This window comes from Rissa tridactyla, chromosome 5, assembly GCF_028500815.1.
Source record: "Rissa tridactyla isolate bRisTri1 chromosome 5, bRisTri1.patW.cur.20221130, whole genome shotgun sequence".
Taxonomy (NCBI): Eukaryota; Metazoa; Chordata; class Aves; order Charadriiformes; family Laridae; genus Rissa; species Rissa tridactyla.
Genome location: NC_071470.1, coordinates 73,008,099 through 73,027,723, shown reverse-complemented (window position 1 = coordinate 73,027,723; position 19,625 = coordinate 73,008,099). Strand labels below are relative to the sequence as shown.

The 19,625-nt window shown below is 39.4% G+C and overlaps 1 protein-coding gene across 3 annotated transcripts in view; it reads left to right on the top strand.

Moving 5' to 3' along the window:
• Window positions 1–19,625, top strand: part of SLC10A7 (solute carrier family 10 member 7) — a 155,649-nt gene that overhangs the window by 133,844 nt on the left and 2,180 nt on the right. For 2 of the 3 annotated variants that reach the window (XR_008466545.1, XR_008466544.1), the window contains 2 exons: window positions 11,105–11,250; window positions 13,666–18,966. Coding sequence is in view for 1 of the 3 variants with exons in the window: in XM_054202288.1 (XP_054058263.1) it covers window positions 11,105–11,250; window positions 13,666–13,710 (191 nt within the window). In the remaining 2 variants the exon portion in view is untranslated. Of the gene's footprint in view, window positions 1–11,104; window positions 11,251–13,665; window positions 19,568–19,625 lie in introns of those variants that run through there. The other variant, XM_054202288.1, reaches the window with a different exon arrangement.

Below are 19,625 nucleotides of genomic sequence, written 5' to 3'. Positions count from 1 at the left end.
TACTAACTGTGACTAGCTAAAAATGTGTGAATAATTTCTCTGAATTTTACATAAAGATCTAGAAAATAATTCTGATTAATTGCTCTCTGAAAGTTTTCAAGAGTAAGACTTTTGATACTGTCTCTTACTTTCAAAATTTTCCTATGAGTGTTCAAAAGGAGACATTACTGCTGGCATTGTGTCATACTTCTTGGAGTTGTTAGTGCTTGAATTTGCCTATTTTTTTACCTGTTACAGACTTCTAGTCCCATTTCTTCCCCAGGTGTCCAATAGAGCAATGTAAGTGAAAATGATCTGGCCACTCCTCTACCTAGAATTGCTGGGTGCTGACCCTTAGGGCACAAGGGAAGCTAGTGAGAGGAATATGCTTGAAACAATGAGTGTCTTGTGGAGGCTGTGTCTGGGCCAATATGTACCCCTCACTACTGACAGAGAGTTAGAAACGCTCTCCCATTCCTCCTTCTGAGATCCCAGGGGGCTTAGTGCCTGCTAGAACCTTTAATGAATTTCGACACTGTGATTCTTTGGGCCAAAATGAAAAGTTTTTCTCATCTCTTCAGTCCTCACCCAGCATTTGCTTGGAAAGAGCAGCAAGTATTTGGTTGGGCTTTTTCCTCTGCTCTGTGATTTCCCTTCTCTTTGTCCTCTCTCTGTCTCTGGAAAATAAGAACCAAGGGATTCGTGTTACATGAGATGATAGCGGGGAGAAGAGAAGCACCTGAATCTACTACACTTCTCTCATGTTAGCATCTTTTTTTGTAGCCCAGCTTGAGGGCAGGTGGATCGCCTTTCCTAGGTCGTCAATCTTCTAGAACCAATGTTTGGTTCTTACCAAAGAGTATTATCAGTCAGGTTATTACCATGTAATTGGCATGTCGCCTTTCTCAGTAGACCCCAAAGAATGCCTGGGAAATGCTGCTATTTTCACTAGAGCTGCTATATCAGAATATTAGCAAAACCAAATATAAAATAAAGATGTCTGTAATTGGGAATAGTATGAATGTCTCCTGCTTGCACAGAGAAATCTACTCGAGGTGAGATGCCATTTTGCGTGCATAAGCATTTCTATAACACTAAGGCCACCACTCACTTGGAGCGGCTATCTCCACAGAAGTCAGACTGACAGTTTTGAGTAGGCTGTGGTCACGGGGATAGTCTGTGCCAGAGCATCTCTCTTATATTCCTTTGCTACTCATATACGTGGCTGGACAAGCACTCCCTGTTTGTCTTCTTCAGACCGGAGCATCCCTAGGAGGTACACTTTCAGGAAGAAAATGTGCTGGCAGGCCAGTCTGAAAGTAGGAAATGGTGTAGTCCACTGAGTTATAGTGGCTTTTGGACAGAGAGTGCCTAATTCTCCCTTGTTTTTGCAATCACAAGATTCACAATATACCTAATGTCTAATCTATGGCAGTTTACTCAATTTTGACCTCTCTGTGATTCCAGAAGGGGAAATACTAGAGCATATTAGGGAATCTCCTTTTCCTTTCTGACCTGAAACGTATGCTTCTTTGATTAGACTTAGAATGTGGCAAGAAATTCTGTACTAGCTCCCAGGGCTTCCTTTTCATCTGTATACTCCGCCAGTAGTAGGTTTTTTATTAATATTTAGAAAGTTTGCCTCCAGCAGTACTAAAATGTGCATCAGAGGACAACAGTTGTTTACTGTGTTTGAACTGAAGAATCTCACCCAGGAGATCTCATTCACTTGAAGTTTACATCTCTCAATCTCGACTTGCAGAAAGAGATCGATGAATAACAATTGTCATTTCAGAGTTGCACCTCTCCAATTATTTATTTGGTTGTGTGTCTTCCCAGATGTACACGTAATTGGATCAGACACTGAAAACCAGATTGCCGGTTTTTAATGACAGCAAGCTCATGCCTCTTTATAATATAAAAAAAAAATAAACACACATATCCATCTGTAAAATGATAATGACACAAGAGCCCTCCCTCCCCCAAAAAACCAGTTAAAGTTAATTTATCTGCTTTAAGAAACTACATTGTATTCAGCAGACAGCTGACAGGTTACCCTTGGGAAGATCCACGTTTGGACATGACTCAAGATTTATTTTTTTTACCTCAAGCTGGCAGAGGCTACAAGTGTCACCCATACTAAAGCTGGCGAGTATTGAAGATGATGTTGAGTCTCCTTGAGAGAGTTGCGTCTACATTTGCTGCTCTCAGTGCACCTTCTGGCAGCCAGCCTGAGCTGCTGACTCCAGACACTTCTAAAACGATGGGTGCAAAGATGTGAAAAATCAACAGCAGCAGCAAAATTTAGAAATCTCCTATTACAGGATAGTTTTGGGAATCTGGAAGAGGGCTCCTCCTCTAAAAGCTGCAATGACCACTGCAAGCACATAAGCCGAGTCCATAGAGTTTTAAAATAGGAAATAGTATCCCTCAGTATTTCTGGGTAGTGAGCCGTTTTCTCCAAATGCTTTCCTAAACGACTGGAGCATTAAAACTTTTCTGGCCTCGCATCTTCTTTTCTTGGCCACAGAAATCAGATGCAGAGAGAATTAAAGGAAAAATTATGCTAGTATTGCTAACAATTTTTTTTATTATTTATGAAAAGAAGTATTTTCTTGTTTTACTATTTATAATGAATTTGTGTATTATGTTTTCCTTTGCAGCAATGTTTCAGCAGAAAAAAGGCTTTTAAAAAATCTAATTAAAAGCTAGTATGAAATAGTTTGGAGCATAATCCTTTCCTCCTTGTGTTTACAAATATAAAACTATAAACTATATATAACTATAAAACAAGTTCAGAATGGCTTTTTTAATAATATGTGTAAATAAAATCCACATAATCAAAACTTTAATGCTGAGAAACCTTAGCCTTAGCTGTGTGTGGAAATGGCAGTAATGTTCAAGGAAATAATCAAATTAATCAAACCTTAGCTTCATGTTTTTAGGACGTATGTCAATCTCTTTGTCCAGAATTCCTTTCATTAGTAGGTCTAACCTATTAAATCTTCAAAAAGCATTGGCTACAAGAATTATAGAGAAGGGAAGGAAGTGTTTAAATTCGATTCGTTTAAACTTCACAGCTTAAATATTGCTAGTGAATTACAAGGAAGAACTTACCCTGTGCCTTGAGTATGTTACGTGTATGGAGAGTCAACTGATATCCAAGCAATAAAAAAAGTACTGAAGTGGGAGGATCAGCTTACAACATTGCTATGCCCACATTGTGGTGCCAAATTAAGGATAAGTCACATTTAAAATATGACTTATGGTGGTTCAATTCATTCTTGAATTCCCTGTTAACTAATTACTGCTACCATGTTGTCAGACAGGTGGAGGTGTTTTGGAGTCTAAGGCACTAGTCTTCAGTTGTTGGTGTTAAATGTTTCATTGTTAGCAGCTGGTAAGGTTGCCTGTGTTGTTCATTGAACATCACTTCCAATCTGAATGCACCCATTGAAAACCCAGAAATAGAAAAACTGTACTTTCTTTCTCTTTGTCCCAGTTTTTACATTTTTATTTACTTAAAACTTTGATAGTATCAAGATGTGCTGTTTCCTGTTAACTGTACTTACATTGCACTTAAATTTCTGATTTCTGTGATGAGTGTAGTGAGCCAGTTACCTGAAGAACAAAAATTAGTAAAAGCATTCAAAGCATATTAGGTTTTCTTCTTTTTTTATTCTTGTTAGAGTTATGGCAAAATAAATGTCTTATTTCCCATTCCTTTCTCTTCCTCCCTCTCCTTCTTTACTTAAATATTAGACCAGTCCAGTCTCTTACAACATAGCGTGGGTCTCTGTGAAATTCTTCCATCCTAGCATAGCTATATGGCCAATATGTGACCACATGGCTCTGATTCAGTACAAAGTCTTCACAAGAATTCTAGTCTTCCAAAAGAAGTAAGTCATTTAATGTAATGTTGAATATTGTGGTAAATCATTGTTCTTTCCCAAGGTGGGGGACAAAGGTGAAAATGTTTTTGAAGATTAGGGTCCACGCAGACCTCCAAGCTGAACTAGGACAGCCCTCCATTTTGCAGTTTTCCCCTGCAGCTTTTCCAGACTTCCTTAACGTCTCACCAGTCCCTTGTAAAAACCTCCTCTTCAGATGTTTGTTTTTACCACTTTGTGAGCCAGTGTTTTGCTTTCCATTACGGTTATCACTGACCTGAAATGCGAAAACATACTGAAAAAATTGTCTTCTTTCCCTGAAAATATTATAAGCACAAGTCTTCATACAGCATGTATGTGGGCAAAAAAGCAAAGGGAACATAGTCTCAATGGCTCCAAACATTGCAGATCCTTCCCAATCAGAAACTGAGTGTCTTATCACCTGGAGGTAGTTGTGGTTGTGCTGATGGATGATCTCTCTTGTACCTACTGGCAAAAGTCAGATTTCCATGGTTTTGGGCTCAGCTGCAAGTAAGCTGTTGTCTCTCCTATGTAAAGTGATTTCATATTACATTGGAAGGTGCTTTCTTCAGATGAAATGGGAATATTCAGGAGCAAGAGAATATTTGTATTGTTATGGGTTGTCAGGTATCTTTCATAATCCCATACTGGAAAGAAACTGGTCCTGAGGGAAGAGCATTTAACTTGAGTTCGGTGCATGCTCTGGAGAGGGCATGGGTATAGCAAAAAGAATCCTTAACCAGTTGTTTGTCAAAAGCATCTTCTCCTATCATGATCTCCGTATGTCGTAACAGAGTCTGAACAAGGGCAAGAAACATCTTCTATCCCTGGCTAGCCTTCACTGAGGATAGGCAGTGTATAAACTTCAGTCTCCTCAGAACTAACCGTAGCAATGTGATTTGCCTGGGAAGAGACAGGGAACCCTTAAGAAAGTTCTTAAACAAGAGATTAGCAGCATCTTGCCATTCTGGTAGCTATCTGCATGAACAACCTTTTTCTAATCCTCTAAACTGGATTTTGCCTGGATCTCACCACCCTTCCCCACCATGCAGTCACTGGGCCACATGCAATACTATTCTGAAACTTGGCGGTAAAATTTCAGATGCTCATTTGGCACTGTCTTTGCAGGGGTAAGCTCAGAAACCCACTGCTCTGGCAGCTTAGGAGGGGTTTAATGCAATATATGCCCCCCTTTACAGGCCTTTTCTCAGTTGAAAAAAAGAAATAGCTTTTTGGCCTACTAATGGTCCTTTCACATCAACCCCTGAGAGGATCCTTCAGAAAGAGAGTAGTGTGGAGAGTGTCAGAGAAGCTGCCATCATATGCTTGATTCATTTTTGTAATTGCACTTGAAGATTATGGCAATTGAGAGTTCTGAAATGTATAGATGAGTAGAAGGGAGAACTGAAAATCCAGAGGCCAAGGCTTTTCTTCAGAGTATTTCCACTGCCTCTTTGTGAGCATTGTTCTGATTCCTGAACGCCTGGTGTTTCCATAGCCCTTGTGATGACCTCTTAGTTTTTCGCCAAACCTCTTTTCCTAAGAAGAAATGCAGCAGTGTGTAAGCAATAAAGTTTTAGAATAAATTGTTTGTTATGAAGACAGTGAAGGGGAAAAACCTATACGGTAAAGTATGTAAGTAGAGCATCTAGCCATAATTCTGCTTTGGGTGTGAGAGATAATGGCCTATGTTTCAGTCATAATAAAAATGTTCTATTAAGTTCTCTGAACCCATTGCAATGTGATAGAAAACAGCAAATGATGAAACAGTGCTTTGAGGGGAGCTTACACATTCAGCGAACATAAAATAAACATATTAAAATAGGAAAAAAAAACCCTGGTTTCCAGTACTTACTGTTTTATCGCTTCCATCATGGGTATAGGATAAAAGAAAACTCTTACTTGCTTGTTAGAAGAAGAAAGCTCCTACTTGAAGTTCTTACTTGGCAGATGTCAGTTGAAAGCCCTGCTATGGAATATGCTGCAATGTCAAACTCTGTTGGGTAATTTTAGACAAATGTGTCATGTGTGACATGGAAATATGGCATGCTGTACATTAGTGATTTCCCAAGTGTTTGGATCAGGTAGTAATGTGCTGAGAAAGTGCTCTTTATCTCTCCACACTGTGTACTTGTATAGCAGTGGGGAAAGGCTTTTGGTAGAAATTACTTTAGTCAGAAAAAGAATCCATTTACAATATGTGCCTTCTAACATCTTTCAGACAATGCATTGTATTAAAGAGGCATTTTTTGATTAATGTTTTATAAACATTTTTCAGCATGACAGCTTAAAGTCCCTGTAAAATTGTAAATGCGTGCATAGTGCTCACTTCCATAAAGTCAAATGCCATCTCATAAAGTCTAGTTGGATCCTGTCAGTGACAGTGACACAGAATCAGTACCTTGGAGCATTAAAATTAATTTGCTTCATTTATATTACTGCAGTGATAGCTAGATGAAAAGAGTCCTATATTTAAATTATCTTAAAAATACCTTCAAATCTTTTAGGATTTTTTATTATTATTATTTTACAGTTAACTAAACGTAGCGAAGTGCAGCCTGATATTTTCATGGGCCTTTTAAGAAGGTGACTAAGAAACGTGAAGGTAGCAAAGGGGAAAGGGGAGGATGTGGGAGGTTATACTGGGTGCAAAGCTGGAGGAAGGACAAATAGCTTTCAGTTGTGCAGGCTACTAGTGACCAGGGCTGGTAAACCACAGCCTTGGAGCCAAACCAGAATACCCTGGAGCAATGGAGGGCAAAGAGGGCTGTCCTATAGCAGACCGTAAGAGTAGTCCTCTCACTCTTCCTTGCTGTTGTTGAAGATCACGGATTAAACAGCTTTTCTCTTGCTCAGGTTTGCAAAGTTCTTAAGTGAAATGGGCCGAGTGAGGATGCAAACAGAGAGAAAAATGAAATGTACTCCTTGTCACAGGCCTAACTCACGCCTCTCAGTTGTGGTGGGACTGTGATTTTTAGTGCCTGCTGTACTTAGTGGAGCTTAGTGATTTTAGTGGAAGTACCCAAAATTTACACTGCTGCAAGTGAGCAGAATCAAAGGTCTTGGGAAGCAAAACCAAGCAGGCTGGAAGCATGGGAGTGGAGAAGAGGAGGTAAAAGGAGGAAGGGAGAAAATACAAACAGAAAAAGAGCCTCTGAATACCAGAGCCAAAGAGCAAGGAGGAAGATGGGAACACAGGGGACTACTGGTAGGAGAAACACAACCAAGGAAAGGAGAAGAGGGAGATTCAGGATAAAAAGCTGGGAATACCAATGATCTTGTTTGTAAGGAGTATTTGTGGGATGATCTCAGTGCTTCCTCCCTTCTGCTGCAGCTCTCTGTAGTCCTGGTCAGGTGAGGTGCTGTTTTCGCACCCAGCTGGGTACCACATTTCTCCTCTTTTTGCAGAAGGATGGGATACAACCCTGACTTGCAGTTGTCACAGTGTCTGGTCAGCTCTGACCCAGGAGTTGGACACACATACATGCAATAAGGCTGTTTAAAAGATTTTGGCAACTCAGCAGTTTGTTACAGCCCTACTTTGAGCAAAGCTGCCCAAGTTGGCACCAAACCACAGAGGAGCACTTTGTCATTCAGTTCTCAGGGAGGCAGATATGTTGGCAGAGGAGTTGAACCAAGCTGCTGGAAGCCTGTAGCTTCATAAACCGCAGCAACATGAATGGGTGTTTGTGGCATGAGCCTTCAGACCGTGATGACAGTCTTAAAACTTAACTAAAAGATTGTCTATAAACTGATAATGCCAGTGTTCCTCCTCCATTGTCAATCAAGATGAAGACCCGTAGAAGTCAGTCCAAATACCATGAAATGTAGATAAGCATGATTAATGGCTCTGTGAAAACAAAATTAAAAATCCTTACAGGCATTATTCTTTATACGTGTGAATGGAGCCTTAATGCTCCTGATGGCAAATAAATGCCCTAGTAATATTGGAGGGTGGAGGGAGGGACTGTGTACTTTGAGGAAACTTAAGACTAAGGTAGTGGTCTGGGTTTTAGTGTATGTGATTTGATCCTGTGCAAAATTTTATGGATCTTAGACTTAGTGTATCTATCATACCTCATTAGCACTGGAAGCAATGTGCTATAAAAGATGAAGAAAAGAGGAGCAGACAGCCCAAAATAAAGATAAACACATCCATTTTGCTTAGCACCTTCGTTCCTTGCTATCTATCTGAAAGATTTAAACTCCTCTCACTCACTTTATTAGTTTCGTTATAGCTGCACCTGTTCATGTCACTACTATTTCAGTCAGTGGTTCTGTTATAGCTTCTCTTAGTGCTAGTTCATAATCTCATCTTGCAAATGCATTACGGGCTAAGATTCAGCATACAGCATCAACGCAGGCATTATAACGTCACTTTTCTTCCTTTGATTGGGATTTGGTTTTCATTGTGTTTGTTGGGTTTTTAGGTTTTTTTTTTCCCCAAGTGTTTTATTTATACATTAAAAAAATATGGTTATATTTCTTTTTAAGAGAGAGAGAAAAGTAACTATTAAAATATGTTTTTCCTAATTAGGAATTTGCATGAGTTTTATGTATTTGGAAAACATTAGCAGTCGTACTGATGCTTGCAGTTACTATGTATTGCTATGAAAAAGTTTAGACAACATTTTTAAAAATAAATAAAACCCATGCTGTTTTGTTTAGCTTTGTGGTAGTATTACTGACACAAGCATTTCTGACTGTAGTCTGTGGATCTTTGTCATTAAATATTTTCTGAGAGAGTTGCATACTAGCAAAGTTGGAATTATAAAAATCACAAGTGCATTAATAGGCAACAGGGCTTTTTCTTTCCATTGAACTAATGTTTACCTGCAAAAATGATTATTATTCCTTCTTTTCACCAGTTAGTTTTTCCTGGTAAATAAGAGGAACTTTAATTGCACATTAGTAGCTTACAGGAACCTGTTGTTGTGACATGTATTTAAACAAGCTGTGAATTAAGAACCTCTTTCCACCCAGTGATCTAATTATATTGTCACACTAATTATAGTATTTTGTATTTATATTTGACAACTTTAATTTTCTTTTTCTAGTTTACGGAAATAGCTTTCCTCTAGAGAATTTACCTTTTAGGCTGGAATTTCTCATCTTTTCTTTCAGAAAATATACAGTAATCTAAAGCATGTCTCAGTCGCTTTGGATCCATTCCGTTCACATCTCTGTCGTTAGTTTTCTGTGTGATCTTAGGCTAGTCATTTTAGTGTTCTCTGATTCTCTGTAGGAGTCCTGTTCAGCTTACTAAAGTGTTTTTGGATCTATGGATGAAATTGCACTACCAAAACACCAGGTGCTGTCTTACGAACATAAATATAGCATGTTCATAACTTGGGACTCTAGGGGTTTTTTTTCTGTGGTTAGAGAACAGAAAAGGACCCACAAGGATCAAGTTGAGATTTGGGAACAGGTAATAAAACCTTTATCTGTTTACAAAAACAGTATGATGGACATTTTAAAGTAAATTACACACCTTAATATAATGCAAGTGCCCATTTAATTTCTATCCAAATACTATCTATTTGTAAGCTCCAGAAATTAATGTTAATAATAAACAGCCCTATTGTGTGATCAGTCCATCGTGTTGTTTGGAAGGTAATTATAATATTGAAATTAAGCACGCAAGCCTTTATTTATTTGATTTATTCCTTCTCTGGAAATATCCACGTAAGTAAAGGCTACTAGTATGGGGACAAGATTGTTAGTGGTGTAATGTGATGAAGCTAATTAAAATAATTACAAGAAATAGTGCTGTGGAAACATTGTGATTTCAGCAAGCGTAGAAGTGACAGCAATAGCAGGGCACTGGGGGAGCAATAATATTCAACAAATGAGCTGTTTCTTCGCATAGGGAGGAGGCAACTTTCATTAAGGGAAACCTGAAAGGGTGTTGAGAACAGAAATTTATTCAAGACATAGAGAAAAGTTTATGTAAACATGGCAACTTTGGCTGATCTGAAACATCTACTAATGGGGGAATGGAGGGCATGTGGCACAAAGCTCAGCTTTTTGTGATTGCTAAGAAAGGAGGCACACAGATGAGCTCTGTGAAAGCTGTAGACCGCTTTACTGCAAGGTTGATGCTGGCGGAAGATTCCTAGAATGACGTTTAAGATGAGGGATAAAATAAGGTGTGTTGTCAGGGGGCTCCTGAGGAATCGCAGCTGCTCTTGTTGGCGACTATGCAATTGTCTGGTCAAGCAAGACAGAGGTGGTTGCAAGTTTTGCCCATGCCTATGCTTTGTGGAGCATGGTAGCAAAGTTCCAAGATTTAAACAGATAATTTTGAACAATAACATGTTCAAAGTAAACATAATCGGTTTCATTACTGCGAAACTAAATCAAATTTGATTTTCCGTGTCACATCATCAGGTGGGATGATTATGCATGGAGATGTCTAATAGAATTAGCAGTGTTCAGTGCAAATTCAAGCTCTCATAAAATATGGCCCATCTCTAGCTCTTAACACTTCCTTATTCTAGCATCTACCAACTTCTGTACTCCAGCTGCTCCCTAACTCTTCATAGGCATGATCACTTCATATTGCTCACTCGGTTCACCAAACCTTTTCTCTCTCGTTCTGTATCTCTTGTGAAACATACAGGTAGAGCAGAGAGTTTTGCTCTCTAACACATGACCACTCGCCTGCAGAGTACTTGACTCTGCCTTGACTGCATGAATCAGGAAGGGCTGTCATTTGGGTATCACCAACTGACAGGGAGTATGCCAGGAAAACGCAACCCTCCTCCCATGGTGAACGGACTGAAGAAAGGTCACAAGCGGGAGCCAGGCAGGTTGGGTGGAGGACAATCATGAAAACACAAAACAGAGCACAGTGAGAAGAAGTAGTAAATAAGCAGTACAGAACGATGCTCATCAACCAAACAGTCAATGCTATAGCAGAATGTATTTTATATTGAGTCTTCAGCAGGTGTTTGACAGCTATTAGCATAATTAGAAAAGATCTTTTATGGCATTCCCCTACTCCTTCCTTTCTCTGCCGTGTATTTTTTTTTTTTTGTTCATGTTCTTCTGGTTTGTTTGGGTTGCCTTTTTAATATATAACTTCTGAGTCTTCATTTTGTTTGTTTTGGGGTTTATTTTTGGTGAAATGTCAGTGCAACATAAAATGCGTTTCTTTTATCTGGAGCTTGAAGTCTGAGGTGAGAGTCTGTCTCCTGTTTTTCTGCCTGCAGGGATCCCAATGCTGAAGATAGTATTTGCGGGTTACGAGCACCTGTCCTTAATTTCCGTCCCCTTACTCATCTATCATCCTGCTCAGATTCTTCTTGGCAGTTTGTTGGTACCAACAATAAAATCTTGGATGGTTTCTAGGCAAAAGGTAAGAATTACTGGTTTTGCTTTACAATGGAAAGTGTGCAATGAGGGAAAAAAATACCTAAATGCATGTCTTAAACTCCTCATGTTCCTTCTTGGAGATACCATGGTAGGGATTTTTCTGTACCCTTACTTCCTTTATGACAGTGATAGTCACAGTAGTATCAAGTTAAAAATGCATCCATAAAGTTCATTTATCCCTCTTGGCTATGAAAAGGTTCAAATCTTGAAGTCAGACCTCTACAGTTAGTTCAAATTATGAATTCAGATTATGCCCAATAAGAATGGCTCCATCTTTAGATAATAATCAGAGCTTTGGATCTCCCTTATGAAGAAGTGCAAAGATTTGTCCACGGGCATGGGAGTTTGGGAAATCAGGTAAAATGAGAGCACTTTCCGAATTGAATTGAAGCAGGATGAAAACTTTTAATTTTTATTCTTTTTTCTACGTGGGTCACCCTTTACAATAGCAAGAAGTCTGCAGAAGACTGGGGCATCACATTTCATGCAAAATTATGGCATGGGATAACTTTTAGGACTATGACCGAGAGGTTTTTGCATCGACATCGCTGATTCAAATTATGCTTATTTCAGTATAGATTGAAGCTATTGACATCTGACAGCCATTCTGTGATGTATATGAAATAATTGCAATGGTTTTAGTCAGGTTCTCAGAACAGTAGTAACCTCCTCGCAGAAAGCTGGTCCATGCAGCTGATTTTAATGCTGTCTCTAATGTTCTGAGATAATAACGATCAAGGAGCTGTGGCAACTGAATCAGTCTTTGGCAACCATTTTAGGTGAAGGTTGAGACCTACTGCGGGAAGACCAGTGCCACCAGTAACCTCCATTCTCCACTCGTCAGTGCAGAATTACTTTTTTTTTTTTTAATAACTTCCATGTTCCAAATTTTCAGTAAAACCCGACAGACTGCCATTTTACTAGCGTCACTCCCCTAACTTTGCTAACTTAAATGCTAAGTTCCCCAAATAAGTGATTTTTATGTGGCTCCGTCTTTGGTTAGCTGAATTGTAAAAAGCAGGAAAACTCTTAATTTTCACAAACTGGGTCAGAAATCAGACCGTGTTAAGATACGGTTATCTTAGCATCTGAACATGGAAATTTGAGATTCATCTGTCATTTCTCCATCAGTCTGAAAGTCATGATTTTTTTTAAATCAGAAATTACCAGGAGACATTACGGGTCATGTAAAGAAAATTCCATGCTATTCCTGCAGAAAGATAGCCTAAAGTTGACACTACCGGTGACAGAACTATCCCTGCAATGCTGGCTCCTCTTCAGCATCTAACTGCTGGCTGCTGCCAAGACCAGGAGTGGGGCTGGAACTCATCCAGACCTCCCTCATCCTCAGGGGTGGAAATGGCCTTTAGGGGCTGCTGTCAGTTGCTGCAAGTTAACACAGCCTTTAAACAGGGCATCAGAAAAGCCATCCAGTACTGGAGAGATTTACAGTTCACCAGCACTAGTTTCTTATTCATTAAGCATCAAATAAACCTCCTGTGTTAATCAGACTGTAATGCTACCGTAGAACCACTCTGGGGGATTGTTGTTCTGTTGCAGCAGTTTCTTCAGTTGGTCTTCTGTATTATTCACAAATGTTATTTTAATTACTCTTTGAAAAAAAATCAATGAGGTTGGGTCTGGTACAGTTATAATAAGTATAATAGAAGTGAATGTTGTGACTGGATAATGGTCTCCCGCTTTGAAAATAAACATGTCATCATCACCCTTGATGTTTATTTTCTATAAACACCTTGGCTTCATTTTGGCATCTCTCTTGCAGGGGGAGACGGTTATCCAGTCACAGTACTCAACTGCAGTGACATTCTTACTTAATTATGATAGTACATGTGATCTGGTTGTATGAAATTGAATTTAAATATTTAGAGGTTCATCTACACTAAAGTATTTCTAGTTTGTAAATATGGCAGCAGAATCTGCCAAACTACAAAGTTAAAAAATTGTTTCCCCAAACAAAACGTGGAATGATGTCTCTCTCCAAAGCCTCTTGCTGAATAATATCCAAAAGACTAATCTCAGATGGCTAGATTTAACAATAGTTAAATGCTGGTGTTGCTGAAAGCTGGTGTTTCTGAGGGGAATATAGCCTATTTATTTTTAAAGGTTTGGATTTTTTTTGAGGGTTTACATTTGTGCTGGAGCATTTTTCAACCAGTGCTTACAAGCTTTAAATGTACAATATTAAAGGTTAATATCTACAATAGGAAGACCCATCAGACATATTTGAGACTGAAAATCGCTTGTTTCTTTCTTAAAAAAGTAATTCTGCACTGACGTCTTGCAGTGACAGACGTCTTCTGACGTCAGAATCTTGTCTTGCGCTGTCGGTTGTCTTTTAAGAATGTAAAAAAGTGACTGTTTTGTTTACTGTTCACAGGCACAGAAGTTAACCAGGCAGCCCAAAGCACCCGTGAAGGTATAATTATGGAGATGGCCTGTGTCACAGTGAATGTATATATGTACTATACTGTACACACGGACAATTGAGACAACTGGGTATTTGTGAATGTTGCTTCGGTGCATATTTTATTTTTTTAAATATATATATATAAAAAAGATACCGGTTAAGTGCCTTACAGATGCATTTTTGGCAACTGCATTGTTTCCAGAAGCCACTTTGTTGGTTACTGCAAGAGGTTGTACAGTATTTTGGAGTCCTTTAGTTTTTATTTTTCTAACTGAGTGAATGGTCATGACTAACAGCTGTTTCTTCCGTTGCCCCTGCTTTGAAGCCAGGGTGCACCAGCTGTAAGTCTCTGTCTTAAACTAGCCAAAAGGACCAGAAGCCTATCCCACTGCTGGCGTATCCTGGGGAAGAGCTTTCTGAAGGTTTATTTTCCAAGATTGACTTGAATTTCTGTGTGACTCTGTTACACTCCCTAGTCATATGACTGTGACATGCCTTTTTCTTCTGAGTTTGTGTATACTCAGCATGGGGCCATCCATTGGATAGAAGCTGAGAAGCATGAATTATTTGCATTTGTTGACACAGTTGTCTAGACATTCCTTCAAAGTTAATGGTTTCTCAAGAAAATTCTTTCAATTCCATTGTATGATATTGTGCCATTGTATATCTTAAATGCCTCATAAGCTTCTTCAAAGAAATGGTCTGGTGCTTGGGTTATGAGTGAAGTATTTGTGTTTGCAGCTAGGAGATCTTTTATAATTTACCCCTGAAGAACACAAATTTTTGTTATTTCTTTTTTCTTTCCCTTCCTCCAGTGCAATGCACAGAGATCTGCAGTGACAGAATTTAGGATGCTAATATTGAAACAGAGCCTTTATTGTAGGAAGCCAAGCTACATTTTCTATATTGCTGCATTGGTAATGAGTAATAGCTTGTGGGGACAAGTAAGTTGACAATTTTTTAGTTTTTTTGGCAATTAAAAGGATCCTTATAGTAACAGAAATGCTATCTTAGCTAATTTGACAATCGGTCACAACTTTTTAAAAAATAAAATGTTACTCTTTTTAATAAACTTCTACTAAAAAAGAATACAATATACTATTTCTAAGAGGAGCAATGAAGAGAAAGGAACACAGGCATATATTTAAACATATAGCCAGCACTGCATCTTGTCTGGGAGATTAAGATTTCGGAAGCATACTCTAGTCCAGACTTCAAGGTGTACCCATCTGCAAAAACCATGCTGGCAATTGAGCATTAAAAGGAAGGAAGGAAATAGGTCAAACTGGGATCGATATAAATGCAGAAGTTTCACATGTGTCATAATTAACATTGCAGTTAATGGTGTGACTGAGTGCAAACACCTAGGAGCAGATCTTTAGCAGGTGTAAATTATCGCAGCTCTGATAAGGCTATAGCCATTTGCACAAACTAAAGATCTTTTGTATGACAACAGGCATGTGAAATTCATATCCTTTTGCCTTAGTGAAAAAAATCACGTTTGGTTTACCTAGTCTGTTATTTCTAGTCCATTATTCCTGTGAAGAACAGGAAAGTAATCTGGTACCAATCATCGGTGCTTTACCTGATGGACAGTCAGTCCAAGACTGCTCTGTTGCCACCTGTGTGAGAAACTACCAGGACCTGGCAGCATCTCCTTGTTCAGAATTGTCACCACCAATAAAATGACCATGTAACAAAGGTACGTGAGGCGGCAACATGCTGAATTCTTTCATTCCCTGGAGGGGGGATGAAGCTCTGCGCACTGAGCAGGCAGGAGGGCTGAGGGACACTGGCCACCGCCCATGTCCCCCAGGGCCACGCTCTCTCCTCACTAGCCAGTGATGCAAAGGGCAGCGGGCAGAGAGCTCACAGTTTTGATCAGCACATCTCCATGCAGCATAGTCAAGATCCACCAACAGGCCAGCCTGCAAGTTAATGGGAGAGAATAGCATGCGCGTTCTTGGGCCAAATTCAAGGTTCCCCTTCCTTGAGCATGCTAACCGGTAACTGGCTCCATGTGGGAAGAAATTCCTTTGTCTGGGCTTAAAGACCCTGCTTGCAGCAGAGAGTCCAGACTCAGGACAGTTTATTTTTGTTCTGTTTCCATAAACCTGAACTTTCAGAATATATAAGAACTTAATCCCAATCCCACTGAAATTGCTGACGTTTTCTGTTGGTTTTGAATGGCAAAGCAACTGGCCCAGAAAGAGTGCTCGCTTTTTTTAAATGTATAGAAAGAGTTCAAGCATACAGTAATTTACTGTGGTTGTGTCAATGCTAAATAGTCAGAACACTGCAAGTACCTTTACGGAGCTACCTCTACGTACTGAACCTCCGACTTTCAGTACATCCAACAACTTGCTTGGATTCCACTGGATGCATCCTTTTTCCTTTGTTAAATTTTTTCTTCATTTAAGAATATTTCGAACTGCTTTAAGACAGAGTTTTGTTAGAGCCTTTACAAAGTCCTTGTTGATTGCTTGGGGCAGCCTAAATATTGTGTATGAGTGTTGGAGGTGTTGGTCTAAAGGGAATACAAAGCAAAACTGAAATACATATATTAAATCCATACTTAATGAAATTTAATTATGCATATCAATTCTGTTATGTTTAAAGACTGTTAAGATGTTTGTTTTATGACTTGTTATTTTGCCTATATGTCTTTAATAAACAGAATGGTTTTGAATTTAATCTTGTTAATAGGTAAATAAGGTAAAATTACTTTTCCTCTAGGTCAGCTTTTTACCTCTGTTACCTATGTTTTGTTCTTTTGTGGGTAAGCTTTTAAGCTGCTTGTTCTTTAAAAAAAAAAATAAAATCCGTGAACTGTACAGAAATATTTTATGAACTAAACTTGGGTTAGAAAGTCCTCGGAATACTGCAAATTATCATCAACTGAAAATTAATTCATTGAACTCCACCAGGTTTTCAGTAGAGGGTTTGAACAGTTCTGAACCTTTTCAACTTCCTGGCTTTAAATTTAACTGAGAGGTATCTGGTATTGAACATAATCGGGCAAAACTGATGGCAGACGAGAACTTTGTCCGTGTTAAAACATAAGGATTTTCTTGACCATCAACACTTCTTACCTTCTGCGTATCTATAATCCCATCTAATGATAGCAGAGGAAAAAAAACGCCCAAACAATAAAAGAGCACTTCAGACGTCACAGGGAATGTTAGCGCTTTGTGTTGAGTTACTCAAACATTTTATTTCCCTTTTTGCTCACTAAATTGAGAAGCTTTTGATGACCCCAGTAATAGGTCCAAGATAAATCATTTTTTTATGTAGTTAGAATCAAAATTGTGGTTGTGTTTTTTCTTCTATATCCTCTAGTTAGTGCGAATAGGTTACACGACAGAAAAGGCAGTCTCAGCAGAAGCTGCGCAGTTGTGCTTGTTCACAGAGCAAAAGGCGAGTAATCCAGCAGTGTGGTTGTACAGAAGTCGTCCTCTACGTTATTCTGGCAGTCAGGGAAAGAGGAGCTGTTAGTTTTATTTGTGTACGGTTTTCTGTGGAAATACCTAGACAGCAGGAGGGTAGAAGGCGAGATGAAATATTGTCTGTCTACAAGCACATTTATTTATGTGCAAGTGCATATGTGCATAAGAGATGAGCAGTTATATACGTAGAAATCACCAGAAAGGACCAAGTCCCTTGTATACTTTTTTTTGCAAGACTGCATATGGAGAAAGAGCTACTTTTTTGATGTTATTCTGACATTAAAAATGAAATTTCAGACACTGCATTGTGTTTTGTATTGAGCCATAATCTCATACAGAACCTTTACAGCAGATGATTGCAGCACTATATTTGTAAACTGTAGACTATTTTGCACTTAAATAGATGTTGATGCATTTGGGAATTACAACACAGTAAAGGGCTAAATCATAGTTTCTCCATTTTCTTATAATCCATATGCATTTATATTACTATTATTATAAAGTGCCAGAAACACATACAGTCCCTCGCAAACACGTTAAGTAGACAAGAGACTAAATTCTGCCCTCGGTTACACTTGCACATCTCCAGTGAAAGGGCTGTTAAGCTGCAGAGCGATCTCCCTGGGGAAGCTGTTTGAAAAGCCCTGCCATTGTTCTAACAAAGCTCCGTGATAATGTAACACATGAGGACAGTAAATGAATAGTATTTTACTTTAGATTTAATGGCCTGCCCTTTCCAGCATCTAACAAACCAAATCCCTTTCGTCCCTATTTCCGTGGGTAGCCCCAGTCTCCCAGACCAAAACTACAGCATCGTATCAGAATAATGGCAGAAGAGGGAGGTTGTGTCCTCTTTGCTGTTTTCTTGCTGAGACCATGTTATCAATTGTCATCATTAGACTGTGACTTCTTTGAGGAGGCATTTTGGATTAAATCCTTCGAAGTTTTATGTGTACGGTTCCTGTAAAATTCTCATTCAACAGAGAACACCTTGCAGGATGGTAAGTAATCTTCCGGAGTTGCATGCACAAGGTCTGTCCGATGGCTTTAGATGTGCAGGACCGGAGAAAGGAATGCCAGGAAACGCAGGTGCGAGGCATTGCTGCAGGCGGGTCTGCCTCATGCTGGCATCTAGAGCTGTAGCAGAGGTCATGGAAGCAGCCTCTAAATTGTTCTCTTGCCAGAAAGGTGGAGAGTGAGATCTTCAGTGAGAAGTGAAATTAAATTTGTTAATGATTAAAAGGACAAGAGAGATGTGTTGGAAGCAATTGGTGCCAATGAGGCCTCTCGGCTGCTCCCCTAAGCAAATTGCAGTCTCGGTGGAATATCAGCTTCTCAGTCCATCAAATTGCAGTAATCAAGTCTGGAGCTGATGGGAGCATGAGTCACCACTTAATTTGCTCATCAGCGGAGGCCAAGTTTTCAAAATATTTTTAGATGCGTTTCCGCAGAGATTTCTGCCAGCCGCTGACCTATAGAGTGACAAGAAAATGAGCAATAGCCGCTGTTGAATCAGGCTCTGCTCCCTGCCACCTACCCTACGCGCTGCAGGGAGGGCAGGTAGATCGAAGGCCTTCGGCATTGCTATGCAGAAAAGAGCCCCACTGAGTTGATCCCATCACCTGGATTTGTTAAGTAATAAAATAACCTGTTAATTCTTAGGCTATCTAGTAGGTTCAAATCAACGCTGACCCTGCATTGCTAGCCCAGACCAGAAGCAGGCGTGAGATTATGAATTGATTGTGCTCCTTGCTCAGAGAGACGGCCGATACCAACCACTGCAGCACGCAGAAGAGGCCCTGCATCTCCCAAGGATCCTGTGCTGGTACGTATCGTCCTCTCTTTACCCGTGTTAAAAGTTGCTGCCTGGCACAACCATTTTTCACCCAGTTAAGAAAGAAAAGAAGCCTCTTTGGATGGCATCCTCTGTGGGTGGGCTCCGTCTAGTATAATTGTAACAAAAATCAAAGGCTTGCAGATGTTAGCATGCTAATATTTGTCCATCTCTGTAAGAGAAAGCTTGCTATTTATGGTCAGTTTTCTTATGAAACAGTTCCAAATTCTAAAGGAAATCAGCTGTCTTAAAAGGGAAGAAAATGGCCTGCCTCGAAGGAAGGACGATTTCATTGATAGGATTAAAAAAAATTATGGAGGTCATGTGAGAACTGGCCTTTTGCCAGAAGAATTGCAGGAAATAAAATTTGAGAGTCCCGTGACAATAATTGGGTATGAAATTCTATTGACAAAAGCTTTTGCAATTCTGTGCTCCCTCCGTTTCTTAGCGTTGTGACTGCAGTCCTTCCCCATCAGTGTCCTTCTGTTTGCCGTGCAGCCCATACCCAAGATGTTACAGCGTTCTTATTTCCTTGTGACTTCTCCATGTAGTTTTGCCACTTCTTGTCACCAGTGTTTGATGAAATAAGTGATGAAATGTCTTTTTTTCATATCTTCAGCCTAAATCCACCCCCCCCCCTTTTTTTTTTA